At 35.1% G+C, this 26,267-nt stretch overlaps 7 protein-coding genes across 13 annotated transcripts; 4 read left to right on the top strand and 3 right to left on the bottom strand.

The window, feature by feature from the left end:
- Nucleotides 1-602: 602 nt before the first annotated feature.
- LOC108319913 (tryptophan synthase beta chain 1) lies at nt 603-2,791 on the top strand. Its single transcript, XM_052869102.1, has 5 exons — nt 603-1,008; nt 1,116-1,475; nt 1,556-1,989; nt 2,072-2,166; nt 2,253-2,791. Exons 1-5 carry the CDS (start codon nt 679-681, stop codon nt 2,438-2,440), a joined length of 1,407 nt encoding a protein of 468 aa, XP_052725062.1. The 5' UTR covers nt 603-678; the 3' UTR covers nt 2,441-2,791.
- An 828-nt stretch (nt 2,792-3,619) lies between these two features.
- Nucleotides 3,620-5,852, bottom strand: LOC108319926 (protein SHORT HYPOCOTYL IN WHITE LIGHT 1). The gene is made up of 4 exons (XM_017551244.2): nt 5,596-5,852; nt 5,335-5,526; nt 5,170-5,235; nt 3,620-4,237 (listed from the first exon to the last, which is right to left on the bottom strand). Exons 1-4 carry the CDS (start codon nt 5,746-5,748, stop codon nt 4,082-4,084), a joined length of 567 nt encoding a protein of 188 aa, XP_017406733.1. The 5' UTR covers nt 5,749-5,852; the 3' UTR covers nt 3,620-4,081.
- On the bottom strand, nt 5,596-9,820 carry LOC108319915 (probable zinc metallopeptidase EGY3, chloroplastic). 3 transcript variants are annotated; one of them, XM_052869756.1, is made up of 7 exons: nt 9,080-9,820; nt 8,742-8,939; nt 8,087-8,311; nt 7,398-7,636; nt 6,829-6,983; nt 6,134-6,491; nt 5,596-5,732 (listed from the first exon to the last, which is right to left on the bottom strand). In XM_052869756.1, the coding sequence occupies exons 1-6, from the start codon at nt 9,620-9,622 to the stop codon at nt 6,136-6,138; spliced, it is 1,716 nt and encodes a 571-aa protein (XP_052725716.1). In that variant the 5' UTR covers nt 9,623-9,820; the 3' UTR covers nt 5,596-5,732; nt 6,134-6,135. The 3 variants fall into 3 exon arrangements, with proteins under 3 accessions (XP_052725716.1, XP_052725717.1, XP_017406707.2); XM_052869757.1 differs by having other exon boundaries at nt 5,602-5,732; nt 6,121-6,491; XM_017551218.2 differs by lacking the exon at nt 5,596-5,732 and having other exon boundaries at nt 6,005-6,491.
- Nucleotides 9,821-10,297: 477 nt separating this feature from the next.
- LOC128194340 (uncharacterized) lies at nt 10,298-12,004 on the bottom strand. Its single transcript, XM_052869780.1, has 3 exons — nt 11,184-12,004; nt 10,984-11,080; nt 10,298-10,884 (listed from the first exon to the last, which is right to left on the bottom strand). Exons 1-3 carry the CDS (start codon nt 11,664-11,666, stop codon nt 10,388-10,390), a joined length of 1,077 nt encoding a protein of 358 aa, XP_052725740.1. The 5' UTR covers nt 11,667-12,004; the 3' UTR covers nt 10,298-10,387.
- Nucleotides 12,005-16,211: 4,207 nt separating this feature from the next.
- Nucleotides 16,212-21,018, top strand: LOC108319918 (immune-associated nucleotide-binding protein 9). Of its 5 annotated transcripts, none has more exons than XM_017551224.2 (6): nt 16,212-16,240; nt 16,647-16,887; nt 18,188-18,465; nt 19,510-19,674; nt 19,754-19,891; nt 20,577-21,018. In XM_017551224.2, the coding sequence occupies exons 2-6, from the start codon at nt 16,662-16,664 to the stop codon at nt 20,790-20,792; spliced, it is 1,023 nt and encodes a 340-aa protein (XP_017406713.1). In that variant the 5' UTR covers nt 16,212-16,240; nt 16,647-16,661; the 3' UTR covers nt 20,793-21,018. The 5 variants fall into 5 exon arrangements, with proteins under 5 accessions (XP_017406713.1, XP_052726046.1, XP_052726047.1 ...); XM_052870086.1 differs by having other exon boundaries at nt 16,233-16,281; XM_052870087.1 differs by lacking the exon at nt 16,212-16,240 and adding an exon at nt 16,305-16,558 and having other exon boundaries at nt 19,558-19,674.
- Nucleotides 21,019-21,967: 949 nt separating this feature from the next.
- On the top strand, nt 21,968-22,578 carry LOC108319919 (uncharacterized). Its single transcript, XM_017551227.2, has one exon. It carries the CDS (start codon nt 22,002-22,004, stop codon nt 22,497-22,499), a length of 498 nt encoding a protein of 165 aa, XP_017406716.1. The 5' UTR covers nt 21,968-22,001; the 3' UTR covers nt 22,500-22,578.
- Nucleotides 22,579-24,879: 2,301 nt separating this feature from the next.
- LOC108319934 (uncharacterized) lies at nt 24,880-25,584 on the top strand. Its single transcript, XM_017551252.2, has one exon. The coding sequence runs from the start codon at nt 25,023-25,025 to the stop codon at nt 25,209-25,211; it is 189 nt and encodes a 62-aa protein (XP_017406741.2). The 5' UTR covers nt 24,880-25,022; the 3' UTR covers nt 25,212-25,584.
- The last annotated feature ends 683 nt before the right edge of the window (nt 25,585-26,267 follow it).

The raw sequence follows: 26,267 nt of genomic DNA, 5'->3' as shown, positions 1-26,267 counted from the left end.
TATAAACTTTTGTAAACCGTTCGGTCAGGTTTGCTTATCCTGTACAATTTTAGTTGTAACATTTTTGTAAGGCCGTTCGGTTAGAACCGTACGTTTTCTTAGTGTAAGACTGAACTGAAATATTATTAAATGTAATTATTCTATTATATAGTTTATTGTTGTATTTTTGGGATGTTACAAACTACACGTTTTTTCTTTTTTCTATAATCACTTTACACTCGTTATTCTATTTTATTTTTTATTTTTCAACAATTAAAAAAATTTATTTTTTAATTACAGTATTTTTCTCACAAAAAGGTTGTCAGTGTTAAAAAATATAATCTTGCTTCAAATTTAAGGAAATAGTACAAATTTAAAGTAAGTAGGATATGTGAATAAGGATAAGTGTGTGGTGGGGGGTTGAGATTTGAACTTGTTTCTGTCGTAGGATAACGTGAAAAAAATGAAAAAGCAGTTATTGTCTCCAAACACGTTTAAAATATTTATGTGTCCAAACGTTTTGTTTTCATGGACAAAAGTGAGTCCACGTTGAATATTTAACTCCGTGTTGAAACAATGACGTTAAACCATGCACACTATAAAGATAGCCTCTTAGCAGACATTCTTGCAACCAAACACAACTCTCTCTCTCTCTCTCTCTCTCATTCCTCACTCAAACAGAAAGAACATAATATTGTTATGGCTTGCAAACTGCAAGGGACACTCATCAGCTGCCATTCCAGAACTACCAAGTTCGTAGATCAGAAAGACCGCGCTGCCTCTGTGGTGCCTCAAGCTCTGCTCACTCACCAAACTAAGCTCCCTCACTTCAACATTACCTACGTCCCCTCTCCAACACCCTCGATGGACAAAATTCCTTTCCAAACTTCCCAGACCAATGAACTTCCCATCTCTACCTCGGGAAAGTTCGGTAGGTTTGGAGGCAAATTTGTTCCTGAAACAATTGTAGCCTCTTTGACCAACCTCGAAGCTGAGTTCAAAAAATCCATGGCCGACGATGCCTTTCAGGTTAATTAATCACCCATGTTCATCAAATTAACTGTTAATAATTGCTTGATGTTAATACAGAACAATTGAAAGCCATTTATTAAAACCTTAAATGGTTATTCCCACAGGCAGAGCTAGCGGAGGCGTTAAGAGACTATGCTGGGAGAGAAACACCTCTGTATCACGCGAAGCGATTGTCTGAGTATTATAAGAGCATGAACAACGGGAAAGGTCCTGATATATACTTAAAGAGAGAAGATCTCAACCACGGTGGCTCTCACAAGATGAACAACGCTCTTGCTCAAGCCATGATTGCTAAACGGATGGGTTGCAAAAGCGTCGTCACCGCCACTGGCTCTGGACAACACGGCCTTGCAACGGCTGCAGCATGCGCAAAACTCGCTTTGGAGTGCACGGTTTTCATGGCCGCCAAAGACATCGAAAGACAGTATTCGAACGTGCGGTTGATGAAGCTGCTGGGAGCTCAGGTATAAACCATATTCTATTTTTTTAAGAAACATGTGCGGGTGAAAAGAAGCGATTACTAATGGATGGTCTGTGGATATAGGTTGAAGCAGTGGATGGAGGGTTCAGAGATGCAGCATCGGATGCGTTTAGGTGTTGGGTGGGGGATTTGGAGAATAAATACCACCTGACGGGTTCGGCGGTGGGACCACACCCATGCCCGAGCATGGTTCGGGAGTTTCAGTCGGTGATAGGGAAAGAAACGAGGATGCAAGCGTTGGAAAAGTGGGGAGGGAAGCCAGATGTTCTGGTGGCTTGCGTGGGAACAGGATCAAACGCTTTGGGTCTGTTTCATGAGTTTGTAGGAGATGAAGATGTAAGGTTGATTGGAGTTGAAGGTGGAGGTTTGGGACTGGATAGTGGCAAACATTCTTCAACGTTGACCAAAGGAGAAGTTGGCGTCTACCATGGGACCATCAGCTATTTACTACAGGACGAACACGGCCAGATTATCCATCCACATTCCATTGCTGCAGGGTCAGTATAATTAATTATTTAATATTTGATATCTTTCCCTCGTCAGTAACACTGAGCTTAAATATTTGATATGAAATTGCAGGATGGAATATCCAGGAGTTGGTCCAGAGTTAAGCTTTTTGAAAGAAAGTGGGAGAGCTGAATTCTTTGCTGCAACTGACGAAGAAGCTCTTGACGGTACTAGTTTCGCTTCTTACTATTTGAGTTGTGAAAAACATAATACGAGGGTTATTGATTAACTGATTAACTGATATAACGTGCAGCTTACGAAAATTTATGCAAATTAGAGGGAATATTTCCATCCCTGGAGGCGGCACATGCATTGGGTATCTTAGATAAATTGGCTCCCACACTCTGCGATGGTACTAAAGTGGTTGTGAATTGTAGTGGTCGTGGTGATAAAGATGCTGCTATAGTCTTCAATCGCCGACTCTTGGACAAACAATCATAGAATCAGTAGTAGTCACCTCAGTTACCTAACTCTTGTTTCTACTTAAGCTCAATACCACCTTAACTAATGCTATACCAAAAATATACATATACGCATACATTGGTATAGCCTAGGAAATGGTCGTAAATAATTATTTTCAGACCATTCATATCATCGTATGTTTATTTATTTATTATAGTAAAAGGGTCTAAACGAAAAAGAGATCAGATCTTTGCTGAGATCTATTGTAAATCAATTCAGAAAGTCGTAAATCCATTTCTTCCTTAGAAAATGAATAATGGCAATAATTGTATTCTAGGACCCCACATGATTCTAGATTTGTTAAATAAATTAATAGAATTTGGTTGTATATTGTTGTCTTCTTCTCGTCTCTCTCTCTCTAATATACAATGAAAAGGAGATCTTATCTTTGTAAAGAAATGATAATACATCATTACTGTTCAAGGACCAGACGTACCACTAAATTTGTTAAATAAGTATTGTTCATTCTATCAGTATGACCCTGAAAAGTCTGCTCAAAATGTACGATACCATGGTCGTCCTCAAGTAATGCTGGTATACTTGAAGTACCAGTGGTCTCTTATGTTCTCGTGTCTGATTCTTTAGTATAACTTTCAGCATTGCTTTCTTGACTTAGCTGTAATATCTGTTCTTAAAATTCACTTATTGCCCATAAAATTGTGAAGACCTTGAGTGCAAGCAGTTGATGCTTAAAATCTGACAGTTTGCCAAGGCTCATACCGAATGACTGATTGTGACCTGACTTCCATGTGAAGAAAGTTTGTCTGGCACTATCAGTATGACTTAAGCATCACATTTCTTTGGATTCTAACATGTTTCACATATAACATTCCAAAGTATGCTTAAGCTGCATGATAGAATTTTTTGTGCCTGTGACTTTACCATCTATTTTTTCAAGGTAGACAAAATATTTATCATCTGTGACTTTGGATTTAATAAAGAGGATGTTTTTTCATAGTGATGCGATTGTTCTTACATTTATATTTCATATTTGGAAGGGATGACATTCTGGCATTTTAAGCTGATTTAATCAAGAGATTAGACGTGTTTGGAACATCCTTAGGTGCAGCATCAAGAGTTCCACATGGATGCAAACGTAGTGATTCTATGAATACCAACTCAGAGAATTACAGAAATATAGGAAATTTAGCCAAGAAAAATCACGAACTAAATGAGATCAATTATTAAAAAGATGTTCAAACAGTAACAGTTATCTTACTACATAACAGCTAATTAATCTGAAAAACTAACTCCTTCCAGGTGCCTATTAAACCATTTAACCACTAACAATTTCATAACATGCATCAAATAGTGATATGGTTTACATAGAATTAAACTGTAAGTCAATATCAGCTATAATATGACAACAGTGAATATATGAATCATGAATGGGCTCATAAAGTTAGCGAGTGACAAGTATTTCAAAAGGAATCTTGCGCAGCAGCATCCTGTGTTCTTTATTCTTTGCCAAATAAGAATTGCAGTAACGTAAGCTTCCAGTAGCAGTGTAAAGTTTTCTCCGGTATTATTTCCATAGTTCGACTTCCCGTCTTGATAAGGAGTAGCAAAAAGTCTTATTTGTGAATTGTTTGTGCATGTCAAAATGAGTAGATGAACTGTTCAAGTCACGGGCTGTGCACCATTATTCCAAGCATTGCGCATATGTAGTTGATCCATTTTTTGGAGTCGGTTTTCTTGCAAAAAGCTAACACCAGACCATATCCCACGGATTAATAAGATGCTTACAAACACTACACTTCCAAGCGTGCATAACACCTGCGTTGAATTATACATCAGTACCTAAATGTTTAAGTATACTGCAAAGCCAAAAGCTTAAGAGTTCACAACAAGAAATGCATCTATTTTTCACTCCTTGGTCCATGCCGAATATCAACTGGAAAAATCATCACCCAAAGATTATAACAAAGTTTAATTACTTAAACACCAGACCTTGTACTTAAACATTTTTTATGCTTTAATCTATACACTTAGAAATTACTCGCTTTACTACTTATCCATACACTTCTTTTAGCTCGTTTTAGTCTTTGCACAGTCGAAAACAGTTTAAAAACATGTGTATGAATTAAAACTAGTAGTTTTTAGATGTTGAAATTCAAACAAAGATTATGCAAGTAGTAATTAAACCTTTTAATCAAATACTGCTGCATAACCTACTGCTACATTTTAGACATCAATTTTGAAGATATATCTGAAACATAGGCGTCCCACCTACGCGCCCAGTCATTTTTCCTAGAAAGAAAACTGTTCCAAAACAGGACACGGTTCATTTAACTCGAGTCATTTGCATCCCTTGTTACTTTAAGACCATGCCATTGATTTTAATCACAGAAACACCCTTTCCACAGGGGCACAAGGCTGCACAAGACCCTGCCTAGACGAACCCCGTGAACTAGGACAACCCCTCTGTACCTGGATCCCATCGTTACCGAGTCTCATGTTCTATGCTGCTTTGGACAGCAGTAGCCTAAAAATTATGTAGAACCATTTTCTACTCAGTAACAAAAAGCTTAGCTAAACAGATTGAACTAAGTATAGAATGTCAAAATCCATATCTAAAAGAATGCAGTCGTCCACAATCAATCATCGTTAAATACCCAAAAAGTTAGAAGACAACAAAATTCTAGAAATGGCATTCAGTAATGATTTTAACAATGTTAATGCCCATCATAAATAAATGAAAACGGTACCTGAAGAAACGCCTTCAAAATCCACAGGAAGGTCAGCAACAGCGTCCCATTCACAGAAAACCCGACCTGTATTAAAAGAGATGTTAAATTTCATCCCCCAAAAAAAAAATCCAGACTTGCAGAATCGCGATAGAATTGGCAGAAGAAGAGATTAAGTAGCCCAACCAAATGGGTGGAGATGGGGAAAGGGAGAACGGATCGAACTGCTTTCCTTGTTCTCTTTGACACCTTCTTGAAGACATTCTGAACGAACCTCACCAGTAGATCCAGACTCCGATCCTCATCGTTTTCGTCGTCCTCGTCGTCGCTCCTTGAATGCATCCACTTGCGAGGATCATGGACCAAAGTCCTGCGACTCTGAAACAAATTGGACTATGATCACAAAGAACAGAACGGAGAGGAAAATGGAATCGATGAAAAACGAACCTTAAATAGAGAGAAGTTGGAGACGCGTTGACTAGGAAATGAAGCGTGGTGAGTGCAGAGGATGATCGGGTATGCAGGAAGGTCAGAATTAAGGGTAAGAGAACCAAATAATGGGACACCACCAGATTTAACCGTCACTGCAGAGAATGACATAATTAACTTCACCCCTATACTCTAACAATAACAACGACAACACTGTCGTGATTGTCCTTCTATTTATATATATATATATATACTTGAGTGAGTATGTTTGAAGTAAAGCATTTCTTGTACAAAACTTTCTCCTTGTACCATACTTTATTATTATTCAAACAAAATTTAATCTTTCATCAATGTAATAAGAAGAATTAGGAGTAGAAGTGATTTTTGGGAGCTCGTGATTTGCAATTCAACGTTTAAATGGCAGCTATAATTACAATTAGCCATCTTGAATTCTTGATTATGATTACACGACAAAGAAACACAGTTCTATATTCTGGAGAATATGTTGAACGAAGATCAGACTACATAATTTCGTATACCTACATAAAATTATTACATTTACATGTCACCCCTGAAAAATGGACCACTGAGGAATGATGAGGAGAATGTGCCGCCGCCATTGGGGAAAAGTGTGAGGAAACAGATGAGGCCAAGGATGACGCCCCAAGCGTATCTGCTTTCTCCTAGAGGGGTGATTTCGTCTTTTGCGGGTATTTCCTCTCCACCCCGAAAGAAGGTTGCAAACAATCCCCATGCCAGGCACAGAACACTGCCACTGAGGCCACCAATACCGAGTAACAATGAAGTGGCAAAAGATAAGAGAGTAGCAGTGTTTCTTCCAAACATGGCTTGAGCAATGCGTCCTCCTTCTAGCCTCCCACATGGCAACAAGTTCAAAGAAGTCACCACCATCCCTGCATAACCATCAAATTCAAATTGTCTAGCCATTGATTCAACTGTAACTTCGAGCCAACACAAGGGCTCAAATTTGTCACGGCAAAACTTGTAAAAAAGACAATGGTGGTCATCTAATGCAGATATATAGTAAGATTACAAATAATTGCTATTTTCCCAAGAAAAAGAAATTCATTAACCATCCAATGTACCATATTCATGACCTTAAGTAATTTTAACAAATGCCATTTAGCCTGGACATTATATAAATTTTAGATCTTAGGTTGTAAAGAATGTAGAGTTGCACTGTTTATTGTCAAAACGGAGGTATAATGATAGAAATCTCAACAAACCCACCTAAAAGCCCAGCAAATGAAAGCGGATCAACAGGAACTCCAACACCTTCCACGGCATAAGGTAGTACATTTCCAAGATCGTCTGTGTAAGGTCCAATAACGTATTGGATGAAAGAAAGCAAAGGGTTGTTATAGAAAAATTGAGGCCGTATGTACCTGAAATAAACAGTAAGCTATAATCATGAGAAGTAATGTTCGCCAAGCATGTTAGCAGCTTACATGGCCAATATCAGACAACGATTTCTGTTGTTCTTGCTTTATTGTTGTACATTTTAATGTATAAAACTTCTGTGGCCAATTCTACAACCCCAATATATCTTTGTAAAGGCTTATTAAATTTTTTTGGCGATGACTAATACCATTTTCAACTTATATACTCTAATTCATTTTTCAAAACATGTATTTCTTGTCCATGCATGATAGGCCTATTGCGTAGATCATAAGTTTATGGTTCTGACAAATTATGTTCACTTAAATTTATGTTTCCTTTCCTTTTCTTGACCAAAGAAAAAGAATTAATAGTAAAGAGATAGCTGCGCTTCTAGAGAAGATAACATATGCAGCACTCACAATGCATTATCACCCCCATTAAAGCTTCCATCAGCCACAAACGCAGCAATAGCAAGCAGTAATGAAGTTAAATATGCACTAGCAGTACGGGCTACAGGAATGTCAAAAAGAGCTTTCTTGTTTGGGAGTAGAGATTCATAATTGTTTATCACTCCCAAGCAGCCAGTCCAATTTGATGGCACCAGGAAGGAAGGGCTAAGCTTAACACCATAACGGGCTGCTGTTACCCTGGTAGTTATCTGCATAATGAAGAAAAATACAATCAGTCAGCCAGGAAACAAATTGAATGTCAAAGATGGCTATCATGCATGCAATACAGTTAAAAAAAAAGTGGCCAGGTAAAATCTCCAACATAATATAATATACATGAATAAACCAATGTATCAATCTGGTGTTGGAGATTGTCTGTTTAACCACTGAAATCATCAAAAAGAGGAAACTGATGAGCTACTGTCACAACGTCCCTTGCAGATAATACTGTCTATCCAGTAAACAACAACGCCATGTGGCAATAAAACTATTTCAAATTTTCTTTAGGCTTTATGTGTGAGTTTCTTGCTTGTAAGAAGATAAACAAGCTACTTATCAATTAGAGGATTATCAGTAAGGGAATAGTAAGTCGTAATCAGAACATGATGAAATGTGGAATAAACAACCACGTTTAGTGGAAATTCTGAAATATAACATACCTCTGAAACTCCCAGAATAAATAAGAAGCCACCAAATAGAGGCACAACATTAGCCAGATAGTCATCGACTGTAGCATCAGGTTTAAGGAAGAAGCCACTCATCAGAGCAACTGTTCCAAAGGTAGTAACAGCTAATAAAATTGCACTAGAATAGCCCAAAGGAGTACTCAGCTTAGTTGACTCAAATTGGAGATCCATTTCTGCTTTGGGTTGTACAACACAAGCCTGAAACAATACCATGACTTTTATCAATTGGCCCTCTAGCAAAGCATCTTTACAGCATTTTCTTTATGATCCGAGCAAGTGAAAAAAAAAACAACATACAAAGCCAGAACGATGATGATAGTAAAGGAGCATAGATTGTCACATTAATGCATGGAAGGAATCGATTGTTAGTGACATGAGCGGGTGATGTGCGCAATTAACTGAAAAGAAGTGTCAAATTAATGATTCAGAGCACTGTAAGGTCTAAGTATTTTCCTCAGAAGTTTCCTTCATTCCTTAATTTACAGGATTGAAGTGATCCATCGAGTACTTTAGCAATTAAAGCATGTCTAACACCACGTAACAGTGTCGGTCCACGCTCTAGATTGCAAAACTCGCAAAGAAACCAAGAATTTAAAAATATTTAAACAAACGATGGGATAGTACTTACCTGTTTGGTAATGTCATTTGCTTTTTCTTCCATGAACCAGACGACGACATCTCGTCCTGCTGCATCGGAGAGCTTTTTCTCTAACTTGGGAATGACCTCATCGATGGGTTTCCTTAAATTGCCAATGAAAATGCCTCCATCTCCAAATCTTCGAACATCGGTTGCAAAGAAGGTGTCAAACCCAAAGCAACTCTTTAACTGCATAAAGCCAAAGTAAACTAAATATAACGAGTAGGTACTCATCATTCATGTGCAGGTAGTAGCATAACATAGTACTATCGATTCGTTTTAAAAAAAAACAAATGAAATGAATACGAATTAGCGAATGATAAGGTGACCTGGTTAAGATCAAGAGCCTTGAAAGTTTCCTCGGCCTTTTGCAGCATCTCCTTTTCCCTGAGCAGGTTGTCACGAACTAAGGTGTTGAAAAGGCCCAAAAGGGGGTTAGAGTTGGTGGTTTCCCTGTCAAGTTGCTTGAGCTTTCTATCAGCTCTCTTCTTCTCAAGCTTTATGGCGGCCTCGATGGAAGGGTTGCCCATGAACTTCTTAAACTCCTCGTCGGTCTTCCAGTCCATTTCCTGTTGGGTGTCAGAACCGGCATCCGAATCAGACAAAGAACCAGAATCATGGTCCACGTCGTTTTCAGGAGCAACGGAAACCATGGTAGTAGAGGAGGAGTCAGTTTGTTGGTCGTCTTTGACGGAGGAGCCGGCGCTGGTGAAGGAAGTGCGTTTGGAGCAGAAAGAAAAAGAGAGACGGGTGTGGGTGTTGGAATGTAGTGGGAAAGTGCAGATGGTCCTGCTGCTGGTGTTTATGGTTGTGTTGGCGTTGAGAAGAGCAGTGGAGGAAAGAGCAGAAAGAGTTGCCATTGGCACTGCCATTGGAATGGAAGAGACGAAGATGCTCTGTGTTTCTGTGTTTCTTCTGTGTTTCTGTGAGTAGACATTTGTGAGTTGTTGTGATTTTGAGCGATGCCGAAGTTCATTCCAGAAGTCTGGAGAAGTTGAGTGACTACTTGAAAGCGAAAGACGAGGCGACCCCACACTTTCACTTCCAGCATGCTCTGTTCTCTTCTTTGGATTTTGTGGGACACGACATCACACGCTGTCCTCGTATTATTTATTTATTTATGGGATACGGATAACATCCTCTTTCTTATGCTGCCACCTGGTGCCTCCTTTTGTCATTTTCCCCTTCAACCTTACAAATGTACCGTTCAGATTTTCGATTATGACAGTGAATCACAGTTCAACCTTTATCCAATTAATCACATGCTATTTTTAGGAGTTTTAATCAATGGTAAGGCATCAGTCCAATCTCTGGTTTAGGAAAAAAATAAATGATTTTCTAATCTTCTCGAAAATAAGAGTTAACAAGAACAATCTATTTATGCTTATTTGTCTTTTAATGTTGAGTGTCAGTTTCTTATTCCACTCACGTCTTCTTAGTGCTTTTATTCTATTAGTGATGTGTTTCCTTCTATTTTAGTGTTGACCCATCAAAGATATCGTAATTTGAACTAAATTCTGCAACGTGAATTTCCAGCAACAGGGCAATCCTTAATATCTCAATGTTTATACATTCAACAGTGATGCTAAAAGTAAACCAAGCAAAGTACAGTTCCAGTGAACATGGGCATGGCGTTGTTAAAAGAAATCAATTATTTCGCTTACAATGTCATCCGTGATTGAATCTCCTATCTCCATGCATATCTCCAAATTTAAGATTTGGAAGCTTTTCCACTCTTCTGATATCACACAGGACTCTGCATGCAGCAGGTGCCTGATCCTTTTAGCTTCTCTGTATTGTTTCTCCAACACGTTAAAATGCTCGTGTATGATACTCTGAAACCCCTCAGCTTCTGCAACTGCTTTGCTTGACACACTTTTACCTTCATTTTCATGAAACCCTTTGTCTTTTTCTACACGGTCAAACCGTAGCTGCTCCCTCTTTGCCAGGCTCCTTCTGATTCTTCCGCACAAAGAAGCCGTCTCAACCATCTCCTGTAGTTTGTCTTTTTTTGCACGTCTCAATTTCAAAATATTTGAGCTCGCCGCTAGCTTTCTTACATAGTCTCTAACAAGTTTCTGGGACAAAGTTGGAACAGCTGTTACCTGCTCATCTGAACTTTTTAAGTGGCACACTGTTCCATCACAACCCAAATAATGCAAGTTAAAAATTAAAATCAATGCATACGTGCTAATACTGTTCTCCCCTTCTGGTTTTAGTGAAAGTGTCCAACCTGCATTTGGTAATGATGCTTTCCATTTTGGTCCTCTACTACACTGCTGGCTATTCTCCTTTGACCTTATCCAATATGGTTCGGTTCCTGCGTCAACCTGTTAGCTTAATGAGCGAGTTTGCTTAAAGACGGTAATGGAATTGTGCTTGCATGTATATAATATATAAAACGCGATCGAGTAAAAAGAATCGATTGCTTACCTCTGATCTTTTTAATTTGGGGAGTGTGAATGTCTGAAACATATTCGCCGGCAAAACCTTGTGGTGAGGAGCATCGTTTTTAGTAAAATGATGAGACATAGCCAATGTTTTCAGTGAACTTGTTTGTTGAGTTGGCTGAGTGTGTGCTGTTAAATATTCATGCACATAATACAGATCATTGTTGTCCTCTTCTACCCAGTTTGAGAACTGGCTGTCTTCTGTGGGAATGAACTTGAATAGTAGTGATCTCAGTATCCCTGTAGCATGTAATAGCCGTTTCCTTATCTTGTGTAAATCATACTTGATGGACGATTTCAGATTCTTGGCTGAAGAAAGGTGGTGAATGTTGGTACTCTCATAGCTGAGGTTGTTGTTGAACATGTAACTTCTTTCGATGAGGTAACTCTGCAACGAAAAAGGCTCTTGGTGATGTTGGAGGTGTTCTTTTAGCTGTTTTGTAGATTGTTGGCCAGAAGTGTCCATTGAAAGGAGTACTGAGTAGGACCTCGTGAATATGAATGATAGTTTTTTGGTAGCAGGAATGGAAGCTAATAGAAGGTGGCTGTATATGACAATGGAGGGAGGAGCGTTAGTGGGAGAGTAAAGCAAGAGGTTGGTGGAGTGGGGAAGAGGAATTTAAGCATAGGAAATAGTTTATTTGACCGGGGAACCAGAAAGCTAAAGCTTGGTAACATAGCAATCAATTGGTGGTGCCAACATGTTTAGTGTATGCGATCTCTTGATTGCTTTGCTTTGTTGAAGCTTATGTGTTGCACATATACTATAGGACATTCTGATTCCAATGGCTTTCTTTCCCTTTTTCTGTACAGGATGTTATGGTTTCGTATATGAGGAAGCCTCTATCATTCTGTCATGTCCTTGTCTATTTCCTTTTATGAATCAGAATATTTTTGGACTATTATATAAAATTGAGCATGTGGGTGGGTCTTGCAATTGGTAATAGCCATATTACTTTATTCCTTTGGCCAAAGCAAAGCAGAACTAATCAGGAATACATTGTTTTCTGACTTGTTAAAGGAGAATTTAGCCTTCAAAGGAGGGCAAAGTTGGTCTGTCCATTGTACAATAAGCAAGCTCACGTCCTTTTAAAATATAAAATTACATCAACAAACATGATTTGAATCATATACTCAGAGGTTAACTAAATCCATTTTTGTGTGTAAGAAAGTTAAAGTGAGAGGTGAGATTGAGTGCACTAATCGTTGATGCTTCAGCTAAGGGCGTCTTAATAGTGAGTGAATCATGGTAGTGGCGCCTCTTGTAAACGTTGAATTATAAGTTGGGTTCTTGCACGCGTTTCTTCTCCAATCTCCATTATCTAATTGCTTGGTTCAATTAATTAGTCTGCTTTTTGTCCAAACCTGATTCTTTACAGCAATGAATGTGTCTGAAATCCAGATTCATAATCATAAAGAACTGCATGCAGTCACAGGAATTGGAAAATGTGATTATGAGATGATAAAAACTATATAAACTAAGAAAATAAATCTAATTAATGGAATAAATTTTACCCTTTGATTTTTCAATATAACGAAAATAACAGTGTTGTGAAAACGAATCACTAATTGTTTGTTATTTAGTGAGTCAATCTAACCCAATTTATTAGTCGAAAAAATTTGAATATATCTGATCCACTATGAGTTTGTGGTTAAATGAGTTGATTCACTGGTTTATTTTTTTTAATAAAAAAATTACAATTCTTTTTAATTCAAATCTAAATAAATTTTACCATGTTAAATTACAAAAACAATTCAAAACTAAAAATAAATAATAACATACAACTAAAATATAATCTAAAAACAAGTTCAAAATGCGAATAAATAAATTTATAATATTGATGATTTTGGTATCACTTATCTATTCATAATATTAGAATCTCAAATGGATAAATCTATAATATTTTATTATATTGAAATATTTTATTTTTTATCTCATTTATAATACATTAAAAAAATATTAACTAATAATATTGAAACACAAAATAATAAATAATTAAATTAAACTAAGTGAATGATGAGTTAAATTTTAAGTAAACCAGAATAAAAATTAACCTATATAAAAAATTACATTTTTTTTAAACCCAATTCAATTTGACTCAAATCCATGAAGATTAAGTTACCTCTCTGGTTTTAACTCATTTTAAGTATATTTTGCGTTGCTTGCAGTGTTGGTTTGGCAACACCCAGCCAGAAAGTGTACTGTTAATCAGTGATTACTTGAATCTCCCTTTAGTCTGATAAAAACACTCAACAGGCCAGATGAGATACAGACAGACCACCAGAAAAGCTCTGAATTAAGTACTAGGAGCCGTATCATATGTCAACTTTTTTTATTTGATTAGTTTATACTCACTCACTTTCTTGATTTTTTTTTTAACAAACTTAGGATTGTAATTTTAGACAAACTTGAAACCATTATCATATGGACATGCTATGATAGATTAAAAAAAGGTCAATATGAAATGTGTCATGCTCTTATCTAAAATGAACTACATGATTTAAATATCATAAATTAAAAACTAATATCATAAACACTTTCATTTAACCTAAAAAATCATACCCTGGTTTATCATTTTTAAATGGTAAAGGAGCTTCTTCTTTTTTTGTGGCTAGCTATTAAGTTCAAAATTGAAGGCGAGGGATAATGTCTGATCAATGGGTGTTAGTAATAATGAGAATTGAGAGAAAAAAATTATAGAACTTAATTTTTATATTTTTATTAATTCATAAAATTATATTAATGCATAAAATTATATAAATTTACAGAAAAAAATTAATGCAATTTTATATATTTTTTTATAGAACTTCTGTTTATTTTATTAATATCTATCTAATAAGAAAATAAAATAAAAATCACTCATGTTTAATTAAATTTAATTTTCTTTTAATATGCCTAAAATATTTATCATGATTAAGATTAATATTTTATTAAATTTAATACTAGCATCTATATTTTTTATTTGCTTCAAAATATATATATCAGTGAGAAACAAAGGTGAGAAGAGAGAGGTGGGAAAGAGAGAGAAAGAGAAAGAGAAAGAGAAGAAGCAGAGGTATCTTTTGAAAACGGAACCGTCGGAGTGGTCGTAGGAGGACCAGGCGGCGAACGGAGGCTTAAGCAATTGGGATGGGACAAAGAACAGGCAGGCCCAGAAATACCTCAAATCCATGTCCCTCGGCGACCTCTGCTTCTTCTACCACTCTGGTTCCAATTGCCGCCGTATCGTTGTCGCCGCCGTATCTTTATATAATAAGAGAGATTAGGGTAATTAGGACCCTTGCATTTGTGGTCTTGTTTAAGTGTCATTGTATAAGTAACACTCTCTGATGTAGGAGAAGCGCATGGAGGACCTCAAACAACAGTTAGAAGATTCAAAGCATTTAATCATCTCGAGAAGTAAGTCTCATAGAGGCCAGTCGTACTAACGAAGGTCGCATAGGAGGAGGAACGTGAACGACGACAGAGACAGGGAAGTCGAGAGTGGAGACAGATCGCTCTCCACCACGCAAAGCAATAGTCGCGAGTCGTCAAGAGATTTCGGTGGTCGCAAGTTGAAGATTCCATTTTCAGGGGAGACGACGCATATAGGTGGATTGTTAGAGCGAAAAGGTATTTCAAATTGAATATGGTGCGAGAGGAAGAGAAGTTGAACGTCGTGGTTATAGCCCTGAAGGATAAGGCGTTGAGTTGGTACCTGTGGTGGGAAGAACAGAGTCAAGAACTTAAATGGGAGAAATTCAAAGATGCCCTGATTAGAAGTTCAACCGGGTTTGGTGCAAAACCTGTTTGGCCCGTTGCTGAGTATCAGACAAACCAGCTCAGTAATGAGACATAATAGTGTGTAAGGCAATATGCCCCATTGAAGGAGGAACGAATTATGTTTAAAGGAATCTTTATTAATGGACTAAAGGAAGAAATCCAAGCTGAACTAAAATTATATGCACGGGCACGTTGGAGGAATTGATGGATAAGCCATTACAGTTAAAGAGATATTTTCCTTATTGTTATAAGAAAAGAACAAGGCCTTACGTAAGGCGAGCCTATTGAGCACAAAAGGCAAGGTGGGTGAGAAACCTTTTATGAAACATATGAAAGGAAGTAAAGAAGGGGCAAGTAGTAAAGCTAATGAGAGTATGCTTGGAAAAAGGCCGTAAGGGGAGGAAAATTGTCTCAGGCAGAGAGATGAGAAAAAGAAGTAGGGGTTCTGTTTTTATGTGTACAATCCAAATAATATACAAAGAAAATAGGAGTGACATTGAAATTATTAGCCAATGCTAGGTTATGACCAAAGGGAGGGCTGAGACCAATGATATGGTACAGAAGAATAGAATATTAATTAATGCATTCGTATCGAGGATATCCATGCATATCTTAACTGAACAATTGAAAATTTCTTACCAACTGTGACCCTGTGAGTAACTTGGTTTGTTGGATAGTCATCCAATTCTTCCTTCCAAAACTAAAATCATTCTGTTATTGAAAAAAAAAAAAATTAATTAAAAAACTAACTCAAGAGCAAAATCTTTAACTAAACCTTAACAACTTTAATTACTAAATTACGTGAAATTATGATAATTCGTTATATCGTAACATTATTCTCCCAATAACCATGTATCTTTCATCTTTAACTATCCAGCCCAAACCAATAATATCTTTTTATTATTTTTTTAAAACTTGATTTTTATTTAAATACACAATTTTATATTTATTTAAACTTATCTAATATCTTATATATAGAATAAAATCAAAATAATCTATATTTTTTGTATACATTACACTCAGTTTCACATGTAATAAAATTTTATATATATTGATAAAATTATAAAAATAAATATTTTGTATAAATTTTTATTACATAATCATAATTATTAAAAAATATTTTTTCTTATAAATAATAATTTAAATTTAAAAAGATAGTTACTAAATAATAAAATTGAAAAAATAAATAAATTTCGAAAAGATAAATCTATAAATATACCTGTTAAAATTCTCCAGAATTCTGTATCTGGAGATTGCGTTGTTTGCAAGAAAGGCAGGTTAGAAAGTGCAGCTCAACATCCTGTTATGGCTGATTACTGTATTTTTTTATCTTTCTTTTTCCTTCGTGAGCATGATTCTATAGTTCAACTGTTCTAACTTTCAGTGTTTCATCATTTACATTACTATAGCCCTTGTTTATACTACAGTCCTGTTTTGATCAAAGGGAATAATGGTTTTGGTTTAAAAATTTAGAATGGTGAAGAAGAAAAATTATTTACGGACTAAAATTTCTCTTTAATTTATGTTTGCCTTTTAATACTTGGAGAGAAGAGAAACGTCATTCTTAATTTTTTGGACGTGCTGAGCAAATTACTGTAAGATACAATCAAGCAAAGATACTCTCTACTCCACTCTACTCGTTTTCGTTTTCATTATGCTTTTTTTTTTCAATTTCTATTTCAGTGAACTCGGTTAACGATGGGTTCTATTGATGATTTGGAGCTCACTTCTTCCTCATCTAATGAGGTTCGGACAGTAGTTTTAGTTGGGCGAACTGGTGATGGCAAGAGTGCAACGGGTAATACCATTCTCGGAAGGAAGGTCTTCAATTCAAGGGCAAGCTCTTCTGGTGTATCCATCACATGTGAATTGGGGACAGCAGAACTAGATAACGGGCAGCGTGTTAATGTTATTGACACCCCAGGTAAAGGCATGATAACATATTAATTCAGGAGCATGTGTGGTTGTGATAGGAATCATACTCCTAATTCCCTATTAGCATACTCCCGTGGGCTCAAATCCCCTAGGTTATGGCCCAATACACCCGTAGGTAAGAATAAATGGTTGTATAGAGAGAGTGTAGTGTTGTTGTTAAGTCTAGAGCTTTTTCTTGTACTTGGGGCTACGACTCTTATCCTTCCCTGTTTTTTCCCTTTTATTATCAATAAAATAGCGGATTATTCAATGTTATATGGGAATTGCTATCATTTGTGTTTTCTTTGAGACCATAGCCCAAGTCATCTATGCCAACACTCGTTTCACTGGTTTAGGACGGAGAGGTGCTAAATATTGAATCTATAATAGCCATGGAGGGGAAGGAGGCCGAGGAAGAGAAGGAGATGGTATGAAAAATCTTAAATTGTAGACCCTTCAACAACCGCAAAGAGCTTTCTTGTTCAAAATCCCTTAAATTTGAAGGACTTTTGGAGGGGTACTAAATTCTAATCTTTAGTCTATAGAGCTGCCAGTCACAACTTTATGCCTTTGTAGTCTGTTGGGGCTCTAGGAATGAGTTTTACTAATACGTGGGGCTTTATAGTCAACTTTCGAAATGGTAGCTGGTGTGCTTCTCAATTTATGTGAGGGACTGAAGGTTAAAGTTGGCTTATTCTTTGGAGATCTCTGCCAGTGAGAGGAAGCTATGTGGGAATCAATTGCTGCTATCAAGGAATGATTTCCTTTCTTTTACTTTGAGGACAAGGCAGATGTGGGAGTCTACTATGTGGGAATCAAATCAACTGCTGCAATCAAGGAACAATTTCCTTCCTATTGCTTTGAGGACATGCAAGATGCTACAAGTTAGGGAGACTTGGGAATTTTTCTATTAGGGGTCAAAATGGTTTTCCTTGGAGATGGAGAATTCATCCACTGAGAATGAAATTGGTATTGATAAGAATCACACTCCTAAGCCCTTTTTAGTGTATTCTTGTTGGCCCAAATTCCCAAGGTCAGGGGTCCAACAAGAATTAGTGGGAGGGGCAAAGTTGGTTTTAGAGAGGGTAGAGTTTATTAGGGATGTGGAGAATATCATTGCTAGTGGGAGTCTACAGATTTCTCTCAGACTTGTAGGCTATAACTGTTATCCTTCCTTTTTTTTTTCCTTCTATTATCAATAAAATAGTGAATTATTCAATATTAAATAGAAATTCTATTAGAGTGTTTATCTATGTTCTTTGTTTCTTGGAAGCTTTTGTTACATTCATCTGACTTACAAAGTTTCACAGGATTATTTGATTTGTCTTCTGGATCTGATTATGTTCGAAAGGAAATTGTCAAATGCATTGATTTGGCTAAGGATGGGATACATGCTGTCATTTTGGTGTTCTCGGTTAGAACACGCTTTACTGAGGAACAAGAAACTGCTCTAAGGACCTTGCAGTCATTATTTGGAAGCAAAATTGTAGATTACATGATTGTGGTCTTCACCGGAGGAGATGACTTGGAAGAAAGCAAAGAGAGCTTGGGGGATTATTTAGGTCTCGAACCTCCAAAGGCTTTAGAGGTTTTTCTTTGAGCATTGCAATCTAGATTAAAGTCTTTTTTTTTTCTTGTATTCATTGGATTTTTAACCCTGTGGCTGTTTAAATTGAAAAACGGGCTTATCAATCTTTCAACGTATTATACCTTTAGGTCAAAACTTTGATAAATACATTTAGTCTTTGCTGAAATTTTAAATATATATTGTCAATTTTGAAAGTGTGTACATAATTTTTTTTTGGCTGGTACATCCAATTTGTTCATGCCCCTCAGTAAGTGATTACCTAAACCTTTAGAATGTATTTTTTAACTCATTTTCCTGGTGAATATATCTTTATGCATGTTTGGATATGCTTTAAAAAGCACACATTTATTCCATAGCCTTTTTTGAGTTTTCCCTTCTAGAAGATGCTTTCTTAACTTATTAGAAAAGTAATAAAACTGGTTTTATTTTAAGATTTTAATTTTTCATCTACTAAAACATATCTAATAATGAGTAAATTAAACATTTTTTAATTAAAACACTTTTTTTCTTATGAAATTCACAAATAAACAGGTCTAAACACCCATCTGATGCCATTTGGAGATTAAAACTTGTACATGCAGAAATATTGGTGCAATGGCTTGTTTTTCTCATCTGCTCTTGTATCATGCTTTGCAAATATCTTATATGGAATTGATTGTATATGTTGTGAACTTTCTTATTGGTATATCTTGTAAGAAAAGATATAAATAACCGAGTAGCAGAATTCTTAAAAGTGCTTCACTTGCCTTGTTTTCATGTTGGATTAACTCTTGTAAAAAATGTCAGCGAGACTCTAACTTTGGTGGTTTTATTTCTTATTTATTAAATCTGTCTTGATTGATGTGAAACTCATTAAAATTTGTAATTGTCAACAAATTCCGGCTAATAAAAGTATTATTTTCTGCTTCTTTTAGTGGCATGATACTCTTTTTTCCTGGCTGAATATATCTTGGATTATAGGAAAGTCCATCTGCCGAATCTCAAATGGGAAATTCTTAGTTTTGTTGATCTTCAACTTAAATATTGAATTTAACTGCACTTTAGGAAATTCTTGATCTGTGTGAGAATCGTGTTGTACTTTTTGATAACAAGACTAAGGATGAAGGGAAACGTTCTGGACAAGTTCAAGAACTTCTCTATTTTGTAAACATTGTTCTATCACGAAATGGTGGACGACCTTATACAGATGAGTTGTTTACAGAACTGAAGGTGAAGCTTTTGTGAACATCAAATCTTGGAAAGCATACATGATATCAGTTAATTCATCATTTCATTCATTTGACTGCAGAAGCGAGCAATGGAGCTGCATAAGGAACAAAGAAAGGTTGATTCTTTAAAAGAAGAATATTCTAAAGATGCAATATCAGAGTTTGAAAAGCAAATGCAGCAAACATGTGATGATCAATTAAAGCGAATTACAGAGATGGTGCTCTTTACGTCCATGACTTTTTATATTAGCCATTTTAATTAACTTGATGTCATTTAACCTTTTTTTTAAGTTAAATGATGTGACTCTTATATTTTAATGATTTTTTTATAGCAGCTTTGCATATGTTTTGCAGTGTAGTGCTTAATAAGCAACTTGGTTGAATAAAATCAGCATTTACTCGGTATTTAAACTCATTGAATAGTTTATCATTCTGATAAATATTATTGGTGTTTTGGCATAGGATCTAATATTGGTTAAATCTCTTTTAATTTCATAAATTAAGTAATATGGGATAATCTTATTTTTCTTTGTGTGTTCCCAGAAGGAATAGATACTCCATACTGACTCAACTATAAGCAAAAAAAAGTGTTATGTTGAGTGAACTTTTTTTAAATCATTTTAATTTCTACACTTTAATTCCTAAAGATACCACCATAAGCTAATTTATGTCCATGATCAGAGTATGGGAAAGAGTATACGTTTGGCTAGATAATTTTCAGCTTGCATGTGGCCGTGCCATTATTCTAATGCTTTTTAATTTTGAGTGCTCTGGGCTTACACTCTAGAAGAAGGTCGTGACTCCCACGAGTACACGTGGCAAAGCACTGAATACAGTATTGACATAATAAGTGGAGCGTTACCCTTAATATTTTTGTTTTGGATTAATTATATGCATTTTCAGGTTGAATCAAAATTGAGTGAGGCAACTATGAAGCTTAAGCAACAGTTAGATGAAGAGCAAGCTGCAAGACTTAAGGCTGAGGAGAAGGCAATGTTAGCTCAAACAAGATCAGATGAAGAAATAAGTAGACTAAGAGAAAATCATGAGAAGGCCCACGAGGAACTTCACAAGAAAGCTGAAGGTCGTTGTGCCAAGCTAGCTTGTGCCATTCTTTGACAGTACCAACTTGGAACTTCTGAGAATTTATGTGGTATTTTTCTCTAGGATGGTGACATCAAATAGCTGTTGCTTTTTCGCGGTGTTAATACTTTTTAAAAGTACCATGACAATTATGCAATTACTTTTATTCCATGTTTGACAATCATGGATTATGGGATTGATGTTTTCTAATCTGGTTTTCATACTTGGTAATTTCAATGCAAATTCAGTGTTTTCTGTCAAATTATAATGGAAGTACTTCTACTCTTTGTTAAAATCTACTGTTTTTGTTTTATGTTTTGATTTTAATCAATATAAACTAGGAAACTTGCTATTATGATTGCTAGTTGGTGCTTCTTTTAGTGACATTTCGGTTATAGTCTTACTAGCCCATGTTAAGAGTCAAGAGAATTGTATCTCTCATCTTGTTCCTTTCAGCAGAAGGTTTTGTCCGACCAACAACTTGTGCCAGCCCTGGATATTGGAGGCCTCATAGGATAAGAAAATAATCCATTTATTTATCATTCATTTAGTTTATTTATCAAATCTATCCAACAAAAATATAGAAAAATGAATTGGATCAAATTCATCTCTTTAATTCTAAGAAATGTTAATGGATAATCCGTTAGTTTTCAAAATGCAATGAAACAGACAATATCTAATGTATCAAAGTTAATCTAATCAGGTTTTTTTTTATAATTAAATATTTTTAAAATTTACTTTTAAAAGTTAAAAGAAAGTGTTGTTAGATTTTTTCTGGAAATTATTTTTAATTTGTAACTTTTAAGAGGAGATTACAGTGATATTAAGCGAATTTGTATTTTCAAATTACATTCGATATGTCAATTACTTTAATTGTTTTTTTTCGAAAGTCCTTCATTTGTTTTGAAAACATTAGATTTACGTTCTCCAATTGGAGAGGTCATCGTTTAGGTTGAATTCCTGGGGGAGATGAAGGACTGAGGATGAAATTAATATGAATATTGTGGAAAGTAAATTATTAAGATTCTACGAAACTTAATATTGAGAGTGTTTTAATAAAACATTATTAGTAAATTATTGGTTTGGCATCCTACTATAAACATATATGCCTTGGAAAAGTATATTTAATATTAAATTAATTTTATTTTCGGTGTTATCTTGGATGAATAATTTAAAATTATTTATTTTGAAAGTAGGGTTATATAGGCGGGAGGAGACTTGGGGGGAAAAGGTGAGAAGAGAGAGATGGGAAAGAGAGAGAAAGAGGAGAAAGAGGAAGAGAAAGAGAAAGAGAAGGAGAAAGAGAAGGAGAAGAAGAAAGAGAAGGAGAAGAAGCAGAGGTATCTTTTGAAAACGGAACCGTCGGAGTGGTCGTGGGAGGACCAGGCGGCGAACGGAGGCATAAGCAATTGGGATGGGGTAAAGAACAAGCAGGCCCAGAAATACCTCAAGTCCATGTCCCTCGGCGACCTCTGCTTCTTCTACCACTCTGGTTCCAAGGCCCGCCGTATCGTTGGCGTTGTCTCCGTGGTCCGCGAGTGGGACGGTGATGCAGTGGACGTGAAGGCCGTGGGAGAGATGAGGAGGCCCGTGGACTTGAAGGAGATGAAGCATTTCAAGGATTTTGCTCTCCTCAGGCAACCCAGGCTCTCCGTTGTCCCTGTTCCAGACCTCATTTGGGACCAAATCTGTCTTTTGGGAGGCGGCTACCACGGCGACACCCACGGTGACTCTTCTCCCTGATTTCACAACTCTCACATTGTATGTAAACTAACTCCCTGTTTGCTTCTGCTTTCCGTTAAGTAACTACTTTTCTTTACCATTCTCCTTTTCCCTGCTAGTTTCTTCTTACCACCATCATTTAACAAGATTACGTAATTGCAACCTAACCCTAACCTTCACCGCCACCGTCGTCACCGTCACTGGTAAAGTGTCTTTTCGGCTCCTCAACTCAGAAATGATACGTGTGGGCTTCTGCCTACTCATGTTGGGCCTCTATTGTCCTTCAATAAACGACCGTCCTTTTTCTTTTTTTCGAATTAATTTATTGAACTATAATATACTAACTTAATTTAAATAATAGTTTTAATATATAAATATTCTTCTTAATTAGCACAGAAATTAATCATTTTTAATATTGGAGTTCAAACTATAAATTTTATAAAGCGAGGGGGTCATCATACTATTGTATTTTTTTAGCATTTAATTGTTTAGAAATCTTGAAAACGTAGCATCAATAATAATAATAATAAATAATGTGTGACGTTATACTATTTAATATTTTTTTAATGGTAATAGTCACTCCATCTGTCCCTTTTTAAATGTTGAATTTATGATAAAATTTCGTTTTTATTTATTCATCTTCAACGAAATTCAACATCACACACAACCTAAATTATTTTCCATATTTTTAATATAATGAATGATAAATAATTGAAATCTTCAAAGATTACCGGAGTTGTGAAATTGACGAAAAGTTATTGGCTGAGCTTTTGGTTTACTTTTGAAATCACTTGAAATCGAAAGTTTGGAGGTAAAAAATCATATTGTAAAAGGTTGTAGAGAAAATTAATTTTGTAAAATCAAAGTGCCAACCGAATAATAGAAAAAAAAAGATTTTCCAACAAATAACAAAAGCGTTATAGAAAAATTAATTTCATGGTCAACCGATGGGTAAACATATAAAGAGTTTCACACGTAGTTGTGAAAAAGGAGAAAGAGGCTACAACTTAGGAAGGTATTATTTCTAGTAACCTTGTGATATGTTTGACATTTATTTACGTAATTTATCTCAAATTATAGTGGAATTAAAAATCATGTAATGTTTTGTTTTTTCTTAATTTTATTCAAACTTGACCGAATTTAACTTTCTATGTATTACCTTCGAAACTTCGTCGACTCTTAAAAAGAAAATAAGTATATGCTATTTTTTGTGATGCCCATAAGGTATGTTATTTTTTTGTATATATATATATACATTTGGTTTATCTAAATAGATTGATACATTTTATTCTTGCTCATGGCATTTTAAGCTGCACAAATCGATGCTTCATTAATATTATAGCATTTTTTACATTCACTCATTTCAAACTTATTACGGTGTGTTCAGATTTGAGTAGGATGATAACAAAAAAAAATCAGTTTTTGTTTTCAACATTTTTGACCTGTTTCATAGTTTTAGATAAATAAAATCCACATTAAATTAAAATTAATTCCAAAATTATAAATAGTTTTTAAACTTGTGTTGAATTTAATATAACTTAACTGAATCCGAATACACATTTATCGTTGAAAAATAACAATTTAAAAGTTTGAGTGAAACGTCTATTTGTTGTGATCACATACTTATACTTATATGTGACTATTTGGCAAATTTTTTTACACAAACTAAGAACAATGTTAAATGCATCATCCTTGAAATAATTTTATTAAATGGCTTTTTTTCTTGTAAGTATATTATTTTAACGGTTAAAAATTTTTTTGTTTCTTAATTTCAAGAGGAAATTAAAATTAGTCTTTTTAAAAAAAAAAAACTCTTGTCCACATTAATTTTTAATGTAGAAATCAATTTTCCTTAAACACAATGTGTATAGAAGTTTTAAAACATTAAAAATTATGTTGAAACATTGTTTGCACAGTTGAACAAATGATTAATATCAATAAAAGTCGAAAATTTAAGGACTAAATTAAAGTTTTAAAGAAAAATTAATTTTAATTTTTTTAAATTAAAAGGTTAAAAACATATTTAATTTTTATTCTAATTAAATAAAAATTGATTTATTAAGAATCATTAAAAGATATAACTAGTATTTCATAAAAAAAGAATATAGTTTTCTTTAAATGCGAGGAAGTAAAATAGACAAAGAGGTAGTTGGGACAGACATGAAGGAGGGAGCGAGGCGTTGATCATTTATTTGCAAATAATGTACGCTGAAAAGTGTGCCACATAATGCATGTGTTTAAGTTTAAGTGCGACACTAACACGCGCACCCCCTCCCACGCGCCGGTCCATTTCTTCCTCATTTAAACCTCAATTCTCTCTTCTGTGCCTCAGGACGATTTTCATTGAAATTGAAATAATTGCGGTCAATATCGAGAGCGTTTTAATAAAATATTATTAGTAGTTCTGACTTTTACAATACAGTATTATGTGGCAGAGGATGAAAGAGTGCGTGTGTGTATATATATATATATAGGATTGGTTGTGTGTGGGAGAAAGTGTGCAATTGTGAAAGAGAGAAGATAGAGAGAGAGAGAGAGAGAGGGATGAAGAATGAGCTGGGAAATCTGGTGGAGTCGATAAAGTCGAAGGTGAGATCTCTGAACCTGAAGAAAGGGAGAAAACCTTACGTAAAGATGGACAAGAGTGCGAGTGTCAAAGTTGAGATTCGCAGCAGAAAAGCTCGTAAGCTTATAGAGAAGACCTTGAAGGCTGCTGACACTCATCCTCGTTAATCCTTTCTTCCTTTTTCAATTTCTTCCATTCCATTGTAACAGATAATACTTTAGGTTACAGATTCTTCTTTCTTTCTTTCTTTCCATGGTTGGTCCAAACACCACCAACCACCGACTCTTTTATTTTTTTTCCTTTTAGTAATACTTTTCATGATTCCTGCAAATAAATAATTTTATAGTTTGTAGTCTATATTGATGGCTCTGTAGACTTTGAAGAATCCTCATTCACATCTTTTTTCTTCTTTCTCTCTCTCGGGAGACTTTCGGTTTCAGTTTGTGAAACGTAATATCGTTCTGATTTGCACGTTACCTGTTTGTTCTATTTCATCCACTCATTAAATGTCATGCTTGAAAATAATCTATACGCTTCAAATTGTTATTTATTTTCTAATTTGATATATTTCTAATTTCCGGAGGGAAAAATCAATTTGAATCATGATGAAAACTATTTCTAACTCAACATATTATAAATATGAAACTGACAGAAAAATTCTATGATTGAGAACAAGTTCTATGATGGATTTAGTTTGTAAAGCAGAGTTCGTGCATGTATGGAGTTCCTGCCCAGGCTACAGCTTCTTCCTTTTTAAGACTAAATTTATAATCAAGAGTCAGAATGTGTTGTGACAAAATCCAAAACACATTTCTCATAGTCAAAATACAAAATATAAATATTTTAACACTTTTGAACTTCCCCTAATCTATATTACATATTGAATATTTATTCATCAAGCTAAAAATCATTAATCCCGTCTTCAATTTTGTTTTTTCAAGCAATACCACTTATCCACATGAAATAAGACTAATTTAATATTACAAAATTAATTTAATAAGATAAATGTTTTTAGTTTTTTATATATTATAGTTTAAAATTTTATATGTATATACTTCGTCAAATGTGATATGAAACATGGTTCAACGAAGATCCATTATTAAATTTTGGTAGCTTTATTATATATTTTAATAATGTTTTTTAATATTATATATTTAACAATTGAAAATTAATTATTTAAATCACATAAATACATACAGTCTAGAGACCTTATAAATAAATAT

This window comes from Vigna angularis, chromosome 10 (assembly GCF_016808095.1).
Source record: "Vigna angularis cultivar LongXiaoDou No.4 chromosome 10, ASM1680809v1, whole genome shotgun sequence".
Taxonomy (NCBI): Eukaryota; Viridiplantae; Streptophyta; class Magnoliopsida; order Fabales; family Fabaceae; genus Vigna; species Vigna angularis.
Note: the sequence above shows the minus strand (reverse complement) of the source record. Positions and strands in the feature narration are given on the sequence as shown.